We start from the raw sequence: 17,708 nt of genomic DNA, 5'->3' as shown, positions 1-17,708 counted from the left end.
TTATTTAAAAAGAAAATTGTGGTAAAGAACATAGTTACCATTTTAACGTGTACAATTAGGGGCTTCCCAGGTGGTGCTAGTGATAAAAAACCTCCTTGTCGAAGCAGGAGACACAAGAGATGTGGGTTTGATCCCTGGGTCAGGAGGATCCCCTGTAGAAGGGCATGACAACCCACTCCAGTATTCTTGCCTGGAGAATCCCATGGACAGAGGAGCTTGGTGGGTTACAGTTAATGGGGTCACAAAGAGTCAGACACAACATAAGCAACTTAGCATGCATGCATGCAATGTGTACAATTCACTGGCATTAGGTGCATTTTAATGAATGTTGTGTAACCAATGCAATGCTCTAGTTTCACAACTTTTCACTACTCTTAATGGAAACCCTGTACCAAGTAAGCAGTCATTCTCTATTTTCCCTTCCCCTGTAGCCGCTGTGAACCACTTAATGTCCTTTGTCTATTTTGGGTAGTTATATAAATAGAATCATACAACATGATCTTTTGTGTCTGACTACTTACACTGAGCAAGATATCATTGAGGTATATCCACACTGTAGCATGGATAAGAAGTTTATTCCTTCCTATGGTTAAATTATGTTCTACTGTATGGACATACTGCAGTTTGTTTATCCATTCATCTGTTCATGGACATTTGGGTTCCTCCCACCTTCTGCATATTATGAATAGAGTTGTTATGATCACATGTGTGTAAGATTTGCTTGAAAGCATTTGAGTGGAACTGACAAGTTTTGTGGTAATTCTATGTTCATGTATTGAAGAATTATCAAAGTGTTTTCTACAATGCTCCTCAATTTTAAAGTCCCAGAAGCAATGTATGAGGGTTCTGATTTCTCTACCTGTTCTCTAACTTTTCTTTTTCTTGGCATGAATAAAAAATACATTTATTATTTTAATTTTGGGGGCGTCCTGGGTATCTCACCTAGTAAAGAATCCACCTGCAATGCAGAACACCCCAGTTGGATCCCTGGGTCAGGAAGTTGCCCTGGAGAAGGGATTGGCTACCCACTCCAGTATTCTTGGGCTTCCCTAGGGCTCAGATGGTAAAGAATCCACCCGCAATGCGGGAGACCTGGGTTCAATCCCTGGGTTGGGGAGAGGGCATGGCAACCCACTCCAGTATTCTCGCCTGGAGGAGCCTGGAGTGCTACACTCCATAGGGTTGCAAAGAGTTACAAATGACGGAGTGACTGAGCACACAGCATATTTTATTTTGATTTCTTGACTGTTCTTTTTACTGGAGCACAGCTGTTTCACACTGCTGTGTCAGTTCCTGTTGCAGGGCAAAGTGGGTCAGCCACATGTACACACATGTTTGGTGTTTCCTTGGTGGCTCAGACGGTAAAGAATCTGCCTGCAATGGAGGAGACCCAGGTTCAATCCCTGGGTTGAGAACATCCCCTGAAGAAAGGAATGGCTATCCACTTCAGTATTCTTGCCTGGAGAATTCCATGGACAGAGGAGCCTGGTGGGCTACAGTCTATGGGGTTGCAGAGTCTGAGATGTCTGAGCAACAAACACTTTCACTTTTCTTATATAAATTGCCTCTTTTTTGGATTTCCTTCCCCTGTGGGTCACCACCGATTACTAAGTAGAGTTCCCTGTGCTACACAGTAGGTTCTCATTAGGTATCCATTTTATCTTTTCTTTTTTTTACTTTTACTTTAATTTAATTTTTAAATTATTTATTTATTTTACTTTACAATATTGTATTGGTTTTGCCATACATTGACTTGAGTCCGCCATGGGTGTACGTGTGTTCCCCATCCTGAACCCTCCTCCCACCTCCCTCCCCATCCCATCCCTCTGGATCATCCAGTGCACCAGCCCCGAGCATCCTGTATCATGCATCGAACCTGGACTGGCAATTTGTTTCACATATGATAATTTACATGTTTCAATGTCATCTCCCATATCATCCTGCCCTCGCCCTCTCCCACAGAGTCCAAAAGACTGTTCAATACATCCGTGTCTCTCTTGCTGTCTTGCATACAGGGTTATCATTACCATCTTTCTAAATTCCATATATATGTGTTAGTATATTGTATTGGTGTTTTTCTTTCAGGCTTACTTCACTCTGTATAATAGGCTCCAGTTTCATCCACCTCATTAGAACTGATTCAAATGCATTCTTTTTAATGGCTGAGTAATATCCCATTGTGTATATATACCATAGCTTTCTTATCCACTTGTCTGCTGATGGGTAGCTAGGTTGCTTCCATGTCCTGGCTATTATAAACAGTGCTGTGGTGAACACTGGGGTGCACGTGTCTCTTTCAATTCTGGTTTCCTCAGTGTGTATTTTAAACATAGTAATGTATATATGTAAATTCCAATCTCCCAATTCATCCCACCCATCTCCTTCCCCCCTTGGTATCCATACATTAGTTCTCTATGTCTGTGTCTCTATTTCTGCTTTGCAAATAAGATCACCTTTATTATTTTTCTAGATTTTATATATATATATTACTATACAACATTTTTTTCTTTCTGACCTACATCACTCTGTATGACAATCTCTAGGTCAATCCACATTTCTGCAAATGACACAACTGCATTCCTTTTTATGGATAATATTTCATTATATATATGTACCACATTTTCATTTTTTTTTTTAACTGGAGGGTAGTTTCTCCACAATGCTGTATTGGTTTCTGCTGCACAACAACATGAATCAGCCATAAGCATGTATGTATGTATATATACATATATCCCTTCCATCTTGAACCTCTCCTTCCCCAATTCCACCCCTCTAGGTCATCACAGAGTGACAGGCTGGCTGAGCTCCCTGTGAGCACAGCAGCTTCCCATTAGCTATCCACTCCACACACGGTAGTGTATAACATCAACGCTAGCCATCCTCTCGATCTGTCCCACCCTCTCCTTCCCCCACTGTGTTCAGAAGACTCACCTCTACACCTGTATCTCTATTCCTGCCCTGAAATATGTTCATCAGTACCACTTTTCTAGATTCCATATACATGCATTAACATACAATATTTGTTTTTCTCTTTGGTTCACCCACCTTATTGCAACAGACTCATATTTGTTCTTTTTTATGGCTGAGTAACATTCCATTGTATATATATATACCTCAACTTCTTTATCTATTCATCTGTTGATGGACATCTAGGTTGCTTCCATGTCCTGGTTATTGTAAATAGTGCTTCAGTGAACATTGGGGTCCAAAGACCTTTTTCAATTATGTTTTCTCAGGGCATATGCCCAGTAGTGGGATTGCTGGGTCATATGGTAGCTTTATTCCTAGTTTTTAAAAGGAATTTCCATACTGTTCTCCATATTGGTTGTATCAATTTACATTTCCACCAACAGTATAAGGGGGTTTCCTTTTCACCACATCCTCTCCAGCATTTATAGTTTGTAGAATTTTGATAATGGTCATTCTGACTGGTGGGAGTTACTACTATGAGGTAGTATGTATATATATAAATGCAAATTTTGATTTGCATTTCTCTAATAATGAGTGATGTTGAGCATCTTTTCATGTGTTTGTTGGCTATATGTATGTCTTCTTTGGAGAAATGTCTGTTTAGGTTTTCTGCCCATTTTTTGATTGGGTTGCTTGTTTTTCTGCTATTGATCTGGCTTGTATATTTTGAAAATTAATCCTTTGTCAGTTGCTTCATCTGTGATTATTTTCTCCCATTCTGGGGCTGCCCTTTCATCTTGCTTACAGTTTTCTTTGCTGTACAAAAGCTTTTAAGTTTAATTAGGCCCCATTTGCTATTTTTTTAAAAATTTCCATTACTTTGGGAGATGGGTCAAATAGGATCTTGCTGCAATTTATGTCAAAGAGTGTACTGCCTAAGTTTTCCTAGAAGAGTTTTACAGTTTCTGACCTTACATTTAGGTCTTTAATCCATTCTGAGATTATTTTTGTGTATGGTATTAGGAAATGTTCTAATTTTACTCTGTTACATGTAGCTGTCCAGTTTCTCAGCACTTATTGAAGAGGCTGTCTTTTCTGCCTTGTATATTTGTCTTTGTCTAAGATAAGGCACCCACAGGTGTGTGGGTTTATCTCTGGGATTTCTATCTTGCTCCATTTGACCTATATTTTTGCTTTTGTGCTAGTACCATACTGTCTTGATGACTATACTTTGTAATACAGTCTGAAATCGGGAAGATTGATTTCTCCAGCTCTGTTTTTCTTTCTCAAGATGGCTTTGGCTATTTGGGGTCTTTTGTGATTCCATACAAGTTGTAAACTTTTGGGTTCAAGTTCTGAGAAAAATGCCATTGATAATTTGACAGGGATTGTGCTGAATCTGTAGATTGCTTTGGGTAGCATAGTCACTTTCACAATATTGATTCTTCCAATCCAATAACATGGTATATCTATCTATTTGTGTCATTCTTGATTTCATTGATCAGTGTCTTATAGTTTTCTGCATACAGGTGTTTTGTCTCCTTAGGTAGTTTTATTCCAAGGTATTTTATTCTTTTTGTTGCAATGGTGAACACGATTGTTTCCTTATTTTCTCTTTCTGATTTTTCATTTTTAGTATATAGGAATGCAAGGGGTTTCTGTATATTTAATACAGATTTTACTAAATTCATTGATTTGTTGTTATTGTTATTCAGTCGCTAAGTTGTGTCTGGCTTTTTGTCATCCCATGGACTGCAGCATGCCAGAGTCCCCTGTCCCTCATTACATCCAAGAGTTTGCTCAGATTCATGTCCGCTGAATCAGTGATGCTATCTAACTATCTCATCCTCTGTTGCCCGCATCTCCTTTAGCCTTCAATCTTTCCCAGCATCAGGGTCTTTTCCAATGAGTTGGTTCTTTGCAGTAGGTAGGCAAAATATTGGAGCTCTAGCTTCAGCACCCGGAGAAGGCGATGGCACCCCAATCCAGTATTCTTGCCTGGAGAATCCCATGGACAGAGGAGCCTGGTGGGCTGCAGTCCATGGGGTCACAAAGAGTCGGACATGACTGAGCGACTTCACTTTCACTTTTCACTCTCATGCACTGGAGAAGGAAATGGCAACCCACTCCAGTACTCTTGTCTGGAGGATCCCAGAGACGGGGGAGCCTGGTGGGCTGAAGTCTATGGGGTCGTACAGGGTCAGACATGACTGAAGTGACTTAGCAGCAGCTTCAGCACCAGTCCTCAAATGGATATTCAGGGTTGATTTCCTTTAGGATTGACTGGTTTGATCTTCATGCAGTCCAAGGGACTCTCAACAGTCTTCTGCAGCACCACACTGCAAAAGCATCAATTCTTTGGTACTCAACCTTCTTTGTGGTCCAACTCTCATATCTGTACATGACTACTGGAAAAAGCACAGCTTTGGCTATTTGGACCTTTGTCAGAAAAGTGATGTCTTTGCTGTCCAGGTTTCTCAAAACTTTCTTTTTCAAGGAGCAAATATCTTTTAACTTCCTGGCTGTAGTCACCATCTGCAGTGATTTTGGAGCCCAAGAAAAAATAATCTGTCACTGCTTTCACTTTTTCCTCTTCAATTTGCCGAGAAGTGATGGGACCAGAGGCCATGACTGTAGTGTTTAAAATGTTGAGTTTTAAGCCAGCTTTTTCACTCTCCTTTTTCACCTTCATCAAGAGGCTCTTTAGTTTCTCTTCACTTTCTGCTTTAGAGTGCTATCATTTGTATATCTGAGGTTGCTGATATTTCTCCTGGAAATCTTGATTCCAGCTGAGCTTTATCTAGTCTGGCATTTTGTATGCTGTACTCTGCATATAAACTGTATAAACAGGGTGACAATGCATAGCCTTGTTGTACTCCTTTCCCAATTTTGAACCAGTCCGTTGTTCCATGTCCAATTCTAACTGTTGCTTCTTGACCTGCATACAGGTTTCTCAAGAGAGTTTAAGTGGTCTGGTGTTCCCATATCTTTAAGAATTTTTCACAGTTTGTTGTGATCCACACAGTCAAAGGCTTTAGCATAGTCAAAAAGCAGTAGATGTTCTTATGGAATTCCCTTGCTTTTTCTATTATCCAGTGGGTATTGGCAATTTGATCTCTTGCAACTGTTCAGTGTACAAGTCTTGCAATCTTGGTTAAATTTATTGCTATGTATTATATTGTTTTGATGCTGTTATAAATGGAATTGTTTTCCTACTCCTTTTCAGTAGTTCATTGCTAGTATATACAAATACAACAGATTTTTGTGCTAAATTCTATTCTGAAACTGTTAAATTCATTTATTAGCTCTAACAGCTTTGGTACAATTAGTTCTAGTAGTTTTTTTCTTTTTTTTTTTTTGCATTCTATAGGATATTCTCTATATAAAATCATGTCATCTGCTAATGCAGTTTAAATTCTTCCTTTCCAATTTGAGTAGGTTTTGTTTCTTTTTCTTGCCAAATTTTTGTCTATGTCTTCTTAAAAAATAGAAAACTTTCAGTAAAATGTTGAATAGAAGTGGCAAAAGTGGCAATACTTGGCTTGTTCTTGATCTTAGAGGGAAGTCTTTCACAACTGAATACAACATTAGCTGTGGGCTTTTCATAGATGTCCCTCATTATGTTGAAAAAGTTTCCTTCTACTCCTATTTTATTATTGTTTTTATCATGGAATGTCAGATTTTGTCAAATGATTTTTCTGTGTTAACATGATATTTTTTATTTTTATTAATATGGTATTTTTATTATGAAATACCTTTTAATATGATAAACCACCTGTGTGATGAATTCCTGGGCTAAATCTTATTTGATCATGATATGTAATTCTTTTAATATGCTGCTGCATTCAGTTTGCTTTTATCTTGTTGAGGATATTTTCATCTGTATTCGCAATGGATTTTGGTCTATAGTTTTCTTGTGATGTCTTTGACTTTGCTTTCAGAATAATGCTGATAAAATGATTCATTCATTTTAATGAGTGAATAAGTATTCCTTCCTCTGCTATATTTTTGGGAAGAGTCTGAAAAAGATTTGCGTTAATTCTTCTTTACTATTTGGTACAATTCACCAGTGAAGCCATCCAATTTTGAGCTTGCTTTTGTTGGGAGCTTTTTGATTACTGGTTTAATCTATTTGCTAACAGGTTTACTCAGATGTTTTACTTTTCTTAAGTCAGTTTTGGCACTTTGTGTATTTTAGGTCTGTGTCCATTTCACCTAGGTGTGTTGGCTTTTACTTGTCTATTGTTTGTCTCAACTGTTATTTCTTACCCCAGGTGGCAGTGGTGTTTTCATTTGGCTTTCAATGTTTTCAGGGAATGTCCTACATATAGCTACTTATCTGTCTTGAAAAAGTTTACAAGTAGGAAAAACAAAGGCGGTCTCCATGTATCAACCCTTTGGGAAATCCACAGACAGGTTGAAACAGATAAACATAACTCCTTGAGAATACGGTCTGCTTCCTCTGGGACCAGGTACTCACACCTAGAATTCGGCTGTCATCTGTAAGACTGCTGCTACGCTGTAGAAGGGAGCAGGGTGAGGATAAATTAAAACTTTGTTAAGTTCTCCTACCATGGTTCAGTGGCCTTTTTCCCAGCTAAGCATTTGCTTGGTTTCCATAAGTCACTCACCATCTTCCAGAGCTCTGGTAATGTGGGTTCTGACAGTATGTGCCAGGCTTTCCAGTGTTTCTGGGGAAGGACAAGCTCCCAGAAGTCCCTATGCTGCCATCTTGCTGACATGCTCCTGACTTATTCACGATGCTAGTGTAACTCTAATGCCAAAAGCTGACAAGGTCATTACCAAAAGAAAAAAAAAAAAAAAAAAGGATGTTATGCACCAGTATTTCCCAATCAGTTAATTCATCAAGTTAACAGAATAAGGAAGAAAACACATGATCATTTCAATAGGTGCAGGAAAAAAAAGACTTGATGAAATTCAACATTCATTACCATAAAGGCCCTCAGCAAATGAGGAGGAAACTTTCTTAACCTGATAAAGGGTATTTACAGAAAGCCTACATTTAGATCATACTTAATGGTGAAAGATAGTCTGCATTCCCTGTGACACTGGGAACAAGGCATGAAGTCTACCTTTACCATTTTATTCTACATGGTTAATAGAATCCTAGAGAGTACAGTGAAATAAGAAGTAAAGGGTATAAAAAGATTGGAAAGAGAGTAACTTATGGACTGAATTGTGCTTCCGGCCCCACCCCATCCCACAGCCCCAAGCAATTCAAATGCAGAAGTCCTAACCCCCAGTACAGCTCAGAAAGCCCCTATATTTGAAGATGGCCTTTAAAGAGCTATGTGCTGTGTGCTTAGTCTCTCAGTCGTGTCTGACTCTTGTGACCCCATGGACTGTAGCCTGCCAGGCTCCTCTGTCCCTGGGGATTTTCCGGGCAAGAATACTAGAGTGGGTTGCCATGTCCTCCTCCAGGATATCTTCCCAACTCAGGGATCGAACCCAGGTCTCCCACATTGCAGATGAATTCTTTACCATCTAAGCCACCAGGGAAGCCCTTTTAAAGAGGTAATGAAGGTCAAATGAAGTTATATGGGTGGCCCATAATCCAGTAAGACTCTGTCCTTATAAGAAAAGGGAGACACACCAAGGATGCACATTCACAGCAAACAGGGCATGTGAGGACACACTGACAAGGCAGCCACCTGCAAACCAAGGAGAGAGGCCTCACGGGGATGACTGGAAAGGAACACAAGGAAGCCTTCATGAATAATGGAAATGTGCTATTTCTTAACCATGTGGGTATATGTAAGTGTCAAGGTCTATCAAACTGTACTCTTCAGTCCTATGCAATTTTATTGTATAAAAATTAAATCTCAGTTAGAATAAAAGAAACTGAAGAAAACCCATAGTATTCTTGGCTCTCAAGCAGTGCTTTTTAAGACCCCCTACTTCACTGACGTCTCTGATATTACCAAATCAATCAACATAAGGGCTTTGAAGGGACCAGCACGTACACTTCTTAAACCACTAAATCATTGTAGGCATTGAGGTCAAAGATCTCATTGACTAGATCCTTGTTGTGGAAAAATAAGGCAAGGACACAGAAAAGAAAATTAATATATATACATTTTACCTTTGAACAATGTGGGTGTTAATACAAGTATAACTTAGAGGTGGCCCTCTGTATAGACAGTTCTTCCACATTTACAGATTCAATCAACCAAAGACTGTGTAGAATTGCAGTATTTGCTACTGAAAGGATTCCACACGTAAGGGGATTCTGGCAGCTTAACCCTGAGTAGTTTAAGGGTCAACTATAATATATTAATTCATTAAACAAATACATTATGAGCACCTACCATGTGTTAGGTGGCAAGAATACACAGAAGGACTATACAAAAAAGATCTTCATGACCCAGATAATCACGATGGTGTGATTACTCACCTAGAGCCAGACATCCTGGAATGTGAAGTCAGGTGGGCCTTAGAAAGCATCACTATGAACAAAGCTAGTGGGGGTGATGGAATTCCAGTTGAGCTGTTTCAAATCCTGAAAGATGATGCTGTGGAAGTGCTGCACCCAATATGCCAACAAATATGGAAAACTCAGCAGTGGCCACAGCACTGGAAAAAGTCAGTTTTCATTCCAATCCCTAAGAAAGGCAATACTAAAGAATGCTCAAACTACTGCACAGTTGCACTCTTCTCATACGCTAGTAAAGTAATGCTCAAAATTCTCCAAGCCAGGCTTCAGCAATACGTGAACCATGAACTTCCAGATGTTCAAGCTGGTTTTAGAAAAGGCAGAGGAAACAGAGATCAAATTGGCAACATCCGCTGGATCATCGAAAAAACAAGGGAGTTTCAGAAAAACATCTATTTCTGCTTTATTTACTATGCCAAAGCCTTTGACTGTGTGGATCACAATAAACTGTGGAAAATTCTGAAAGAGATGGGAATACCAGACCACCTGACCCATCTCTTGAGAAACCTCTATGCAGGTCAGGAAGCAACAGTTAAAACTGGACATGGAACAACAGACTGGTTCCAAATAGGAAAAGGAGTATGTCAAGGCTGTATTTTGTCACCATGCTTATTTAACATATATGCAGAGTACATCATGAGAAATGCTGGGCTGGAAGAAGCACAAGCTGGAATCAAGATTGCCAGGAGAAATATCAATAACCTCAGATATACAGATGACACCACCCTTATGGCAGAAAGTGAAGAGGAACTAAAAAGCCTCTTGATGAAAGTGAAAGAGGAGAGTGAAAATATTGGCTTAAAGCTCAACATTCAGAAAACTAAGATCAGGGCATCTGGTCCCATCACTTCATGGGAAATAGATGGGCAAACAGTGGAAGCAGTGTCAGACTTTATTTTTTTGGGCTCCAAAATCACTGCAGGTGTTGATTGTTGCCACGAAATTAAAAGATGCTTGCTCTTTGGAAGGAAAGCTATGACCAACCTAATCAGCATATTAAAAAGCAGAAACATTACTTTGCCAACAAAGGTCCATCTAGTCAAGGCTATGGTTTTTCCAGTAGTTATGTATGGATGTGAGAGTTGGACTGTGAAGAAAGCTGATCGCCGAAAAATTGATGCTTTTGAACTGTGGTGTTGGAGAAGACTCTTGAGAGTCCCTTGGACTGCAAGGAGATCCAACCAGTCCATCCTAAAGGAGATCAGTCCTGGGTGTTCATTGGAAGGACTGATGCTGAAGCTGAAACTCCAGTAATTTGGCCACCTCATATAAAGAGCTGACTCATTGGAAAAGACCCTGATGCCGGGAGGGACTGGGGCCAGGAGGAGAAGGGGACATTGGAGGATGAGATGGCTGGATGGCATCACCGACTTGATGGACATGAGTTTGAGTAAACTCCGGGAGTTGGTCATGGGCAGGATGGCCGGGTGTGCTGCGATTCATGGGGTTGCAAAGAGTCGGACACGACTGAGTGACTGAACTGAACTGAACTGAACTGACCATGTGTTAAGAAACATTCAAGGAGATGTGGAAACAATGGTGAACATAAGAAGTGCTTGTATTCTCTTGGGAGAAGACACAAAACATACATAATAAGTAAGTAAATTATGTGGTATTTTGAGATACTTCTATCACAGAGGATAGGAAATGTGGAGCCTCTGGCTTAATGGACTATTCAATACATAGCAACTTCAGCTCTGAATGTTGGTCTCTTGTGATTGAATTTCTTTTCTAAGTGGGCTAGGCAGGATGATTTAATCTAATGTGGTTAGGTTTATTCATAGCCTGCAGTCTGCTTGTCTTCTGTGTTCCGATGATGAAAGAATCAAAAGTTTTAACAAATCTGCTTTCTCAGACTACTGGGAACCAGGAGTAAGGTATTGTGGCATCCTTTCTAATGATTAGACATATAATAATAATGCTAATAATAAAAGAAACATAAATAAGTGCTCCTTAGGGGCAAGATGGAAATTGTTTCTGTACTTTAGATACTCCCACTTGCTTATTTTTTAAATCAGGACCTCTATATTAATCCAACATGGGCTGCAAAGAACACTTAGATCATTGCAAGCATGGGCTTACTTAGAGGGAGAACTAGGAACTTCAGAGATTATTTCTCACTTGGGATTATTCCTTCACTTATAGTAAAAGAAAAATGCGTTTGGGAGTCTCTCAGGGAGTCTCAACCAGTGATAGCTGCTGTATATTATATAAACTAAAAAACTGAGAGACAAAATGCAGAGCATGGCCAATATCAATCAGGTAAATCCAACTTACTCTAGATGCAGTTCAGTTCAGTTCTCAGTCTTGTCCAACTCTTTGCGAACCCATGGACTGTAGCACACCAGGCCATCCTGTCCATCATCAACTTTCAGAGCTGCTCAAATTCATGTCCATTGAGTCAGTGATGCCATTCAACCATCTCATCCTCTGTTGTCCCCTTCTCCTCCTGCCTTCAATCTTTCCCAGTATCAGGGTCTTTTCCAAGGAGTCATTTCTTTCCATCAGGTGGCCAAAGTATTGGAGTTTCAGCCTCAGCATCAGTCCTTCCAATGAACATTCAGGACTCATTTCCTTTAGGATTGACTGGTTGGATCCCCTTGCAGTCCAAGGGACTCTCAAGAGTCTTTTCCAACACCACAGTTCAAAAGCATCAATTCTTCGGCACTCAGCTTTCATTATAGTCCAACTCTCACATCCACACATGACTATAGGAAAAACCATAGCTTTGATTAGATGGACCTTTGTTGGCAAAGTAATGCATCTGCTTTTAAATATGTTGTCCAGGTTTGTCACATCTTTTCTTCCAAGGAGCAAGCATCTTTTAATTTCATGGCTGCAATCACCATCTGCAGGGATTTTTGAGCCCCCCCAAAATAAAATCTGTCACTATTTCCACTGTTTCCCCATCTATTTGCCATGAAGTAAGTGAGGGGACTGGACGGCATGATCTTAGGTTTTCGAATGTTGAGTTTTAAGCCAAGTTTTTCACTTTCCTCTTTCACCTTCATCAAGAGGCTCTTTAGTTCTTCTTTACTTTCTGTCGTAAGGGTGGTGTCATCTGCATATCTGAGGATATTGATATTCCTCCTGGCAATCTTGATTCCAGCTTGTGCTTCATCCAGCCCGGCCTTTTGCATGATGTACTCTGCATATACATTAAATAAGCTGGGTGACAAAATACCATCTTGACGTACTCTTTTCCCAATTCTGAACCAGTCCATTGTTCCATGTCTGGTTCTAACTGTTGCTTCTTGACCTGATTTCTCAGGAGGCAGGTAAGGTATTCTGGTATCCCCATCTCTTGAAAAATTTTCCACAGTTTGTTGTGATCTATGCAGTCATAGGCTTTGGCGTAATGAATAAAGCAGAAGTAGATGTTTTTCTGGTATTCTGATTTTTCAAACTGCCAGAACTGAGTTTGAGTGTCTCCTGCAGAGGTACGGGTCAGCAGGGTCCTGCTGCAGGGGCAGGGGCTCTGGGTGCAGCTACCTGGGTCACACAGCCTGTGGCATAAGCCCTCTTGGAGGAGGTCGCCATTAACCGCACCATAGAGCCACCGAGCAGAAAACCCACACACCGCAGAACAATTATACCAAAGAAATTCTTGCACTGTTAAGGACGTTCTAGGACCCACTACAGATTTCCCAACTTGGGGATCTGGCAAAAGGACTGAGAACCCCCAGGGAATTTGACTTTGGAGGCCAGTGGGATTTGATTACAGAACTTACACAGGACTGGGGAGACAGACTCTTGGCGGGCACAAACAAAACCTTGTGTGTACCAGGACCCAGGAGAAAGGAGCAGTGATCCCACAAGAGACTGACCCAGACTTGCCTGTGAGTGTCCAGGAGTCTCTGGGTGAGGCGTGGGTTGGCGGTGGCCCACGGGCAGGGCCAGGGGCACTGAGTGAGGCAGGGGGTGCATGGGACCTTTTGAAGGAGGTCGACATTACCTTCATCGCCTCCACCATAGTTTGGACTCAGGTCAAACAGGGAGGGAACACAGCCCCGCCCATCAACAGAAAATTCGATTAAAGACTTAAAACAAGACCCATCAGAACAAGACCCAGTTTCCTCCAGTCAGTCTCTCCCAACAGGAAGCTTCCATAAGCCTCTTATCCATATCGGTTAGAGGACATACAGAATGAAAACCATAGTCACTCTAGGTTCAGCCTTTCTCAAACCCTCTCAGGGTGTCAAGGGGAGTGAGAAATTGATGACAGAGAAACAAACAGGAGCTAGCTCTAAATGCAGTACTGGGCTTTGGAGTGGCTTTCCAGCCTGACTCTGGAATGAGAATCAGTGATTGTTCAGGAAGGAGAGGGTCTAGGCAAGCTAGGAGAGAATAAAAAGACAGATGAGTAGGGAGGAAAAAAGAAGAATGAAGAGTGTGTGTTTTTAAATTTATGCTTTTGGCTTAAAAATTCTCTTTTTGTAAATTATGACTTTTTTTATTGGAAGATAATTATTTTACGATATTGTGCTGGCCTTTGCCAGCTTAAAACTTCTTGATTCAAGTCTGGATTTTCCTTAGTAAGTCTCCTTGTTCCACAGAGCTCAATAAAGGCAACTAAGAACATTCCAAGCATTGATGATTGAAACACAATTTACATCTCAAGCATAATTCTGACAATACTGTACTGTACTGATATTTTCACAATCACAAGGTTATTTCTTGAGATAAGAATCAGGCCTTTATTTATTTTTTTAAATGTGTTTGGTATTAATAAAGTTGACAGAATGGTGAGGCAGATAGGAGAGGTAAGGGAGTAAGAGACTGATAATAAAGATTAATGGTCCTATAGTAAATGTCCTATGTAGTACTTAATGATTAAAGGACAGCAAAAGTAACAAAGGATATGAAACAGAAGAATAATATGTTTAAAAATTCAGACATGCTAAAGGGGGGAAAGCAATTAAGGAGATGCTAAACCAAGCAGTGTAACTTAGGCAATTAGTGTTAGGTCATTGGCCTTATGCTAAACAGGGTGTCTGATCCTGCTACCACACACCTTGGGAAAGTCTGTCTCTCACTGCAAATGCCAGTGCAGCAACCTCGCCCTGCACTGCGATCTGTGTGTACCACTAGCCCTGCAATGGGCAGAACAGCTTGAAGGGGCAATTTCAGCTCCTCAGTGATCAGAAATACCATCATTTTGCTTTTCTCTCCATATTAGAATAAAAGAAGGGAAAAATACAAGACAGCATTTCTTACGAGTAGAAGAAAAAGTTAATAACTGCTGTGAATACCTTGAAGCAGAACTCTTTTAAAAAGATGAAAAATTTTCTATTTTTCTCACTGTAATGCAATAATCCTCCCCCACGACCCCTCAAAAAAAGGGGAAGGGAAAAAAAGAGTAATGAAAAAAATAAAACCATGAGTGAAAACTGTGCCTGGAAACTGCAGAATTGTAACAGCTTTCTCTTGGTTAAATTGATTGGTCTAGTAACATTATAAAATGACTATTAGGATTCATTGTGCACAACAGAAAGTGCTGAAATGTCAGCAGACTACACAGCAAAAAGTAATGGGTTCTGAATCCCTGTTAGTCAAAAATGATTTTGTTTCAAATTAGAAATTGATTTTTTGGGGCAGGGGGAGAGGGGGGACACAAGCCCTTTGTAGACTTCCGGCTTCTGTAGCTGGGCCTGGGAGAGATTAACCTCCACAGCGGGCCTGGCCTGATGACACCTCTCGCAAAGTGCCTTTTCAATTGCAGCTTTCTAATGTTGCTGTGGTCTCAGTTAATAACACAAGTTATTTGTCCCTTTGCTATTACACTACATTTTTCTCATATTGCTATTTTATTTTAGTGCTGACACACAACACAAGTTTGTTGTCAGTTTAACAGAAGACTATGTTGAGCCTTGTGGTGTAACCGCCACAGCGATTTTGAGTGGTTCTCACTCTCCAAAGTGCAGTGACTAAGAACAGAAGAAGCCAGAAGTAAGAATGTCCCATCTCTGAAGGATGACCAATAGACAAAGTAGACAAGATTCCATCTCAGATACAAAGTCTCCTCAGTTTCATTTCTGTTTCTGGTAGCAAAGTCTAAAAAGACAAGAGTTGTTCCAAGTTGTCCTAAAACAGTAGAGGTCTGAAGAACTTATGTCCTATGTCAAATGAAATGTATCTCTGCTCTTGTTTCAAACTGTGGATAGTCTCTATTGTGAAACTGGGACTAATTATCTTCTTTTAATGATCTGGGAGAGGACTAAATGGTTTCTAGATTAATCATAATTAAAACAAAAAACATGATAAAGCTGGCAGTTGATGAGCAAAGGCAGAGAGTATACCTAGAAGATCTCAGAAAAATGAAAGTATTAGTTGCTCAGTGGTGCCTGACTCTTTGCAATCCCATGGACTGCAGTTCTTCTGTCCATGGAATTCTCTAGACTAGAGGACTGGAGTGGGTTGCCATTTCCTTTTCCAGGGGATCTTCCCAACCTAGGGATTGAACCCAGGTCTCCTGAATTGCAAGTAGATTCTTTACCATCTGAGCCACCAGGGAAGCCCCAGGAAGATCTCATAAAGCACTGTCCAATTCTCAAATAAATAAATGTGAGAGTGACTAGAGAGATTATGAAAAGTCAGTTGGTTAACACTAGCAGTGGACAGTGCTAGCTAGCCCAGGAAAAAGAGGTAAACAAAGAGGAAATTGAGGTAATGATTGTGAACAGGAAAGAAAGATGTCTGGGAAAGAGGAGTGAACAGAAGTGGGCTCTGAGACCTTTTGGGGCCCTTTGCTTTCTGCACGTCTTCTGACCAATGAAGCTCAGACTTGTTCCACTCTGTCCCAGAGTCTTTCCTTTAATGATTCCAGGAGAGATTAAACCAAAAGTCACTTCAGAAACAACTAGGATATGAAATTAAATTTAGCTGCTTCACTTAATATTCCATATAGTTATTTATAACTGATTTCTCTTAAAATATCTACCACATATAAAATAGAAAGAATTACTGGTACTTCAAAGACTACTAGGCAATACAGGTTTAAGATTTACGAGGTTCTGTTTTAGCCACAATGACCTCTCTTCCACTCTCCTCATACTTCCAGTTAATTGAGGATTAATTGCAGTTGTTAGAGTTTACTTTCCCAGCAAAGATTTATGTTCAATTTCTGGTCCTCTTTATTTGTTTTAAGTATTATTTTGTGTCTATGATGATATTTACTGCTGAATAATCCTTACAGTTAGCTGCTTGCAAAAAGAGGGACACATTAGATAGTTTCTCATGAGTCTTCTAAGAGGAACTGTTGATGCAATTCACTGATCCAGGACACGTGCTACCTGTGGCCTTGCAGGTGCATGCTGGTTTGTAACATGTTTAACTCTTGCTCCAGGGTTACAGGAAACCATCTGGAGTTGATGGCTAGCGGCCACTAGCAACCTGACCCCCAAAGCTTCCCATTTTTCTACTGCAGATGCTGAGCTCACCTCTTTGGGGTCGACATGCATCTTTCTTCTGACTGGTCCACAGGGCATCATCTTCCATCTGCGATTGAAACCCAACTGTCTTCTTATCCCTTCTACTTCCTCCACTGTTAGTGGAGTCTTGGCACTTTTTGCTGGATGGTGATGTTCCAAGTGTCCAGTCATCACACTCTGACTTCAATAAACTGAAAAGAATAAACGTGAGTGAGCTATAGAGAGCACGGAAGGGGGAATGGACCACAAAAAAGCATATAAATTCAGCATAAGTTGAAATGCAATTCATGGCAGTAGAAACTTTTTCTTATTTTTTATTGATGTATAATTTAAAAATTTTACTGAAGACCTATTCTATGTCCTGCCAAAACAATTCTGGAGATGTAGTTTTTATCCTCAAAAGTTTATATTTGGAGTTGGGGAAATAAGCGTCAGACTTATGAAACTGCTAATAAAGCCATAGACTATGACTAAGAACCAGAATATCTGTAGAAATAAAAAGTGTGCTAAAACAAGACTTGCATAACTAAAATGTTTCTGAGTACTAAAAATGAACATAAGGGATTAAAATATTACCAGTTTTCTTCAAAATGCATTTGTGTTTCTTGTTTTCGATTGCTATGGTATTTATTATGTACCCAGAGTATATGAGGAATAGTACTATAGTGCATGTGGGAGAATTGGTCTCTGTCCTCATATAACTTCATTATAAAGTCAACAAGGCAAATATGGAGTAAAAGAAATTTTAATGAAAATAAACACACATGCATATGTTTTTCTCTCTAGTAAAATATGTTCCCACCATTAGCACAATTCCTCTTGGAACATTTCATTTTTTAGAGAGAAATGTTATAATGATGTGCATCTCTTACTATTCTGCTAGTCCGTTCCTTCTAATTTGAAGCTCACCACAA

At 40.0% G+C, this 17,708-nt stretch overlaps 1 protein-coding gene across 4 annotated transcripts in view; it reads right to left on the bottom strand.

Annotated features, from left to right (window-relative positions):
- The window catches only part of KIAA1328 (KIAA1328 ortholog), a 406,763-nt gene that overhangs the window by 77,003 nt on the left and 312,052 nt on the right, over window positions 1–17,708 (bottom strand). For all 4 annotated transcript variants that reach the window (XM_020869551.2, XM_020869550.2, XM_020869547.2 and 1 more), the window contains one exon: window positions 16,804–16,985. In XM_020869551.2, coding sequence (XP_020725210.2) covers window positions 16,804–16,985 — 182 coding nt within the window. The remainder of the gene's footprint in view (window positions 1–16,803; window positions 16,986–17,708) is intronic.

This window comes from Odocoileus virginianus, chromosome 22 (assembly GCF_023699985.2).
Source record: "Odocoileus virginianus isolate 20LAN1187 ecotype Illinois chromosome 22, Ovbor_1.2, whole genome shotgun sequence".
In the NCBI taxonomy this organism is placed as follows: domain Eukaryota; kingdom Metazoa; phylum Chordata; class Mammalia; order Artiodactyla; family Cervidae; genus Odocoileus; species Odocoileus virginianus.
The sequence above is the reverse complement of the archived record's forward strand: the minus strand, read 5'-3'. Positions and strand labels throughout refer to the sequence as shown.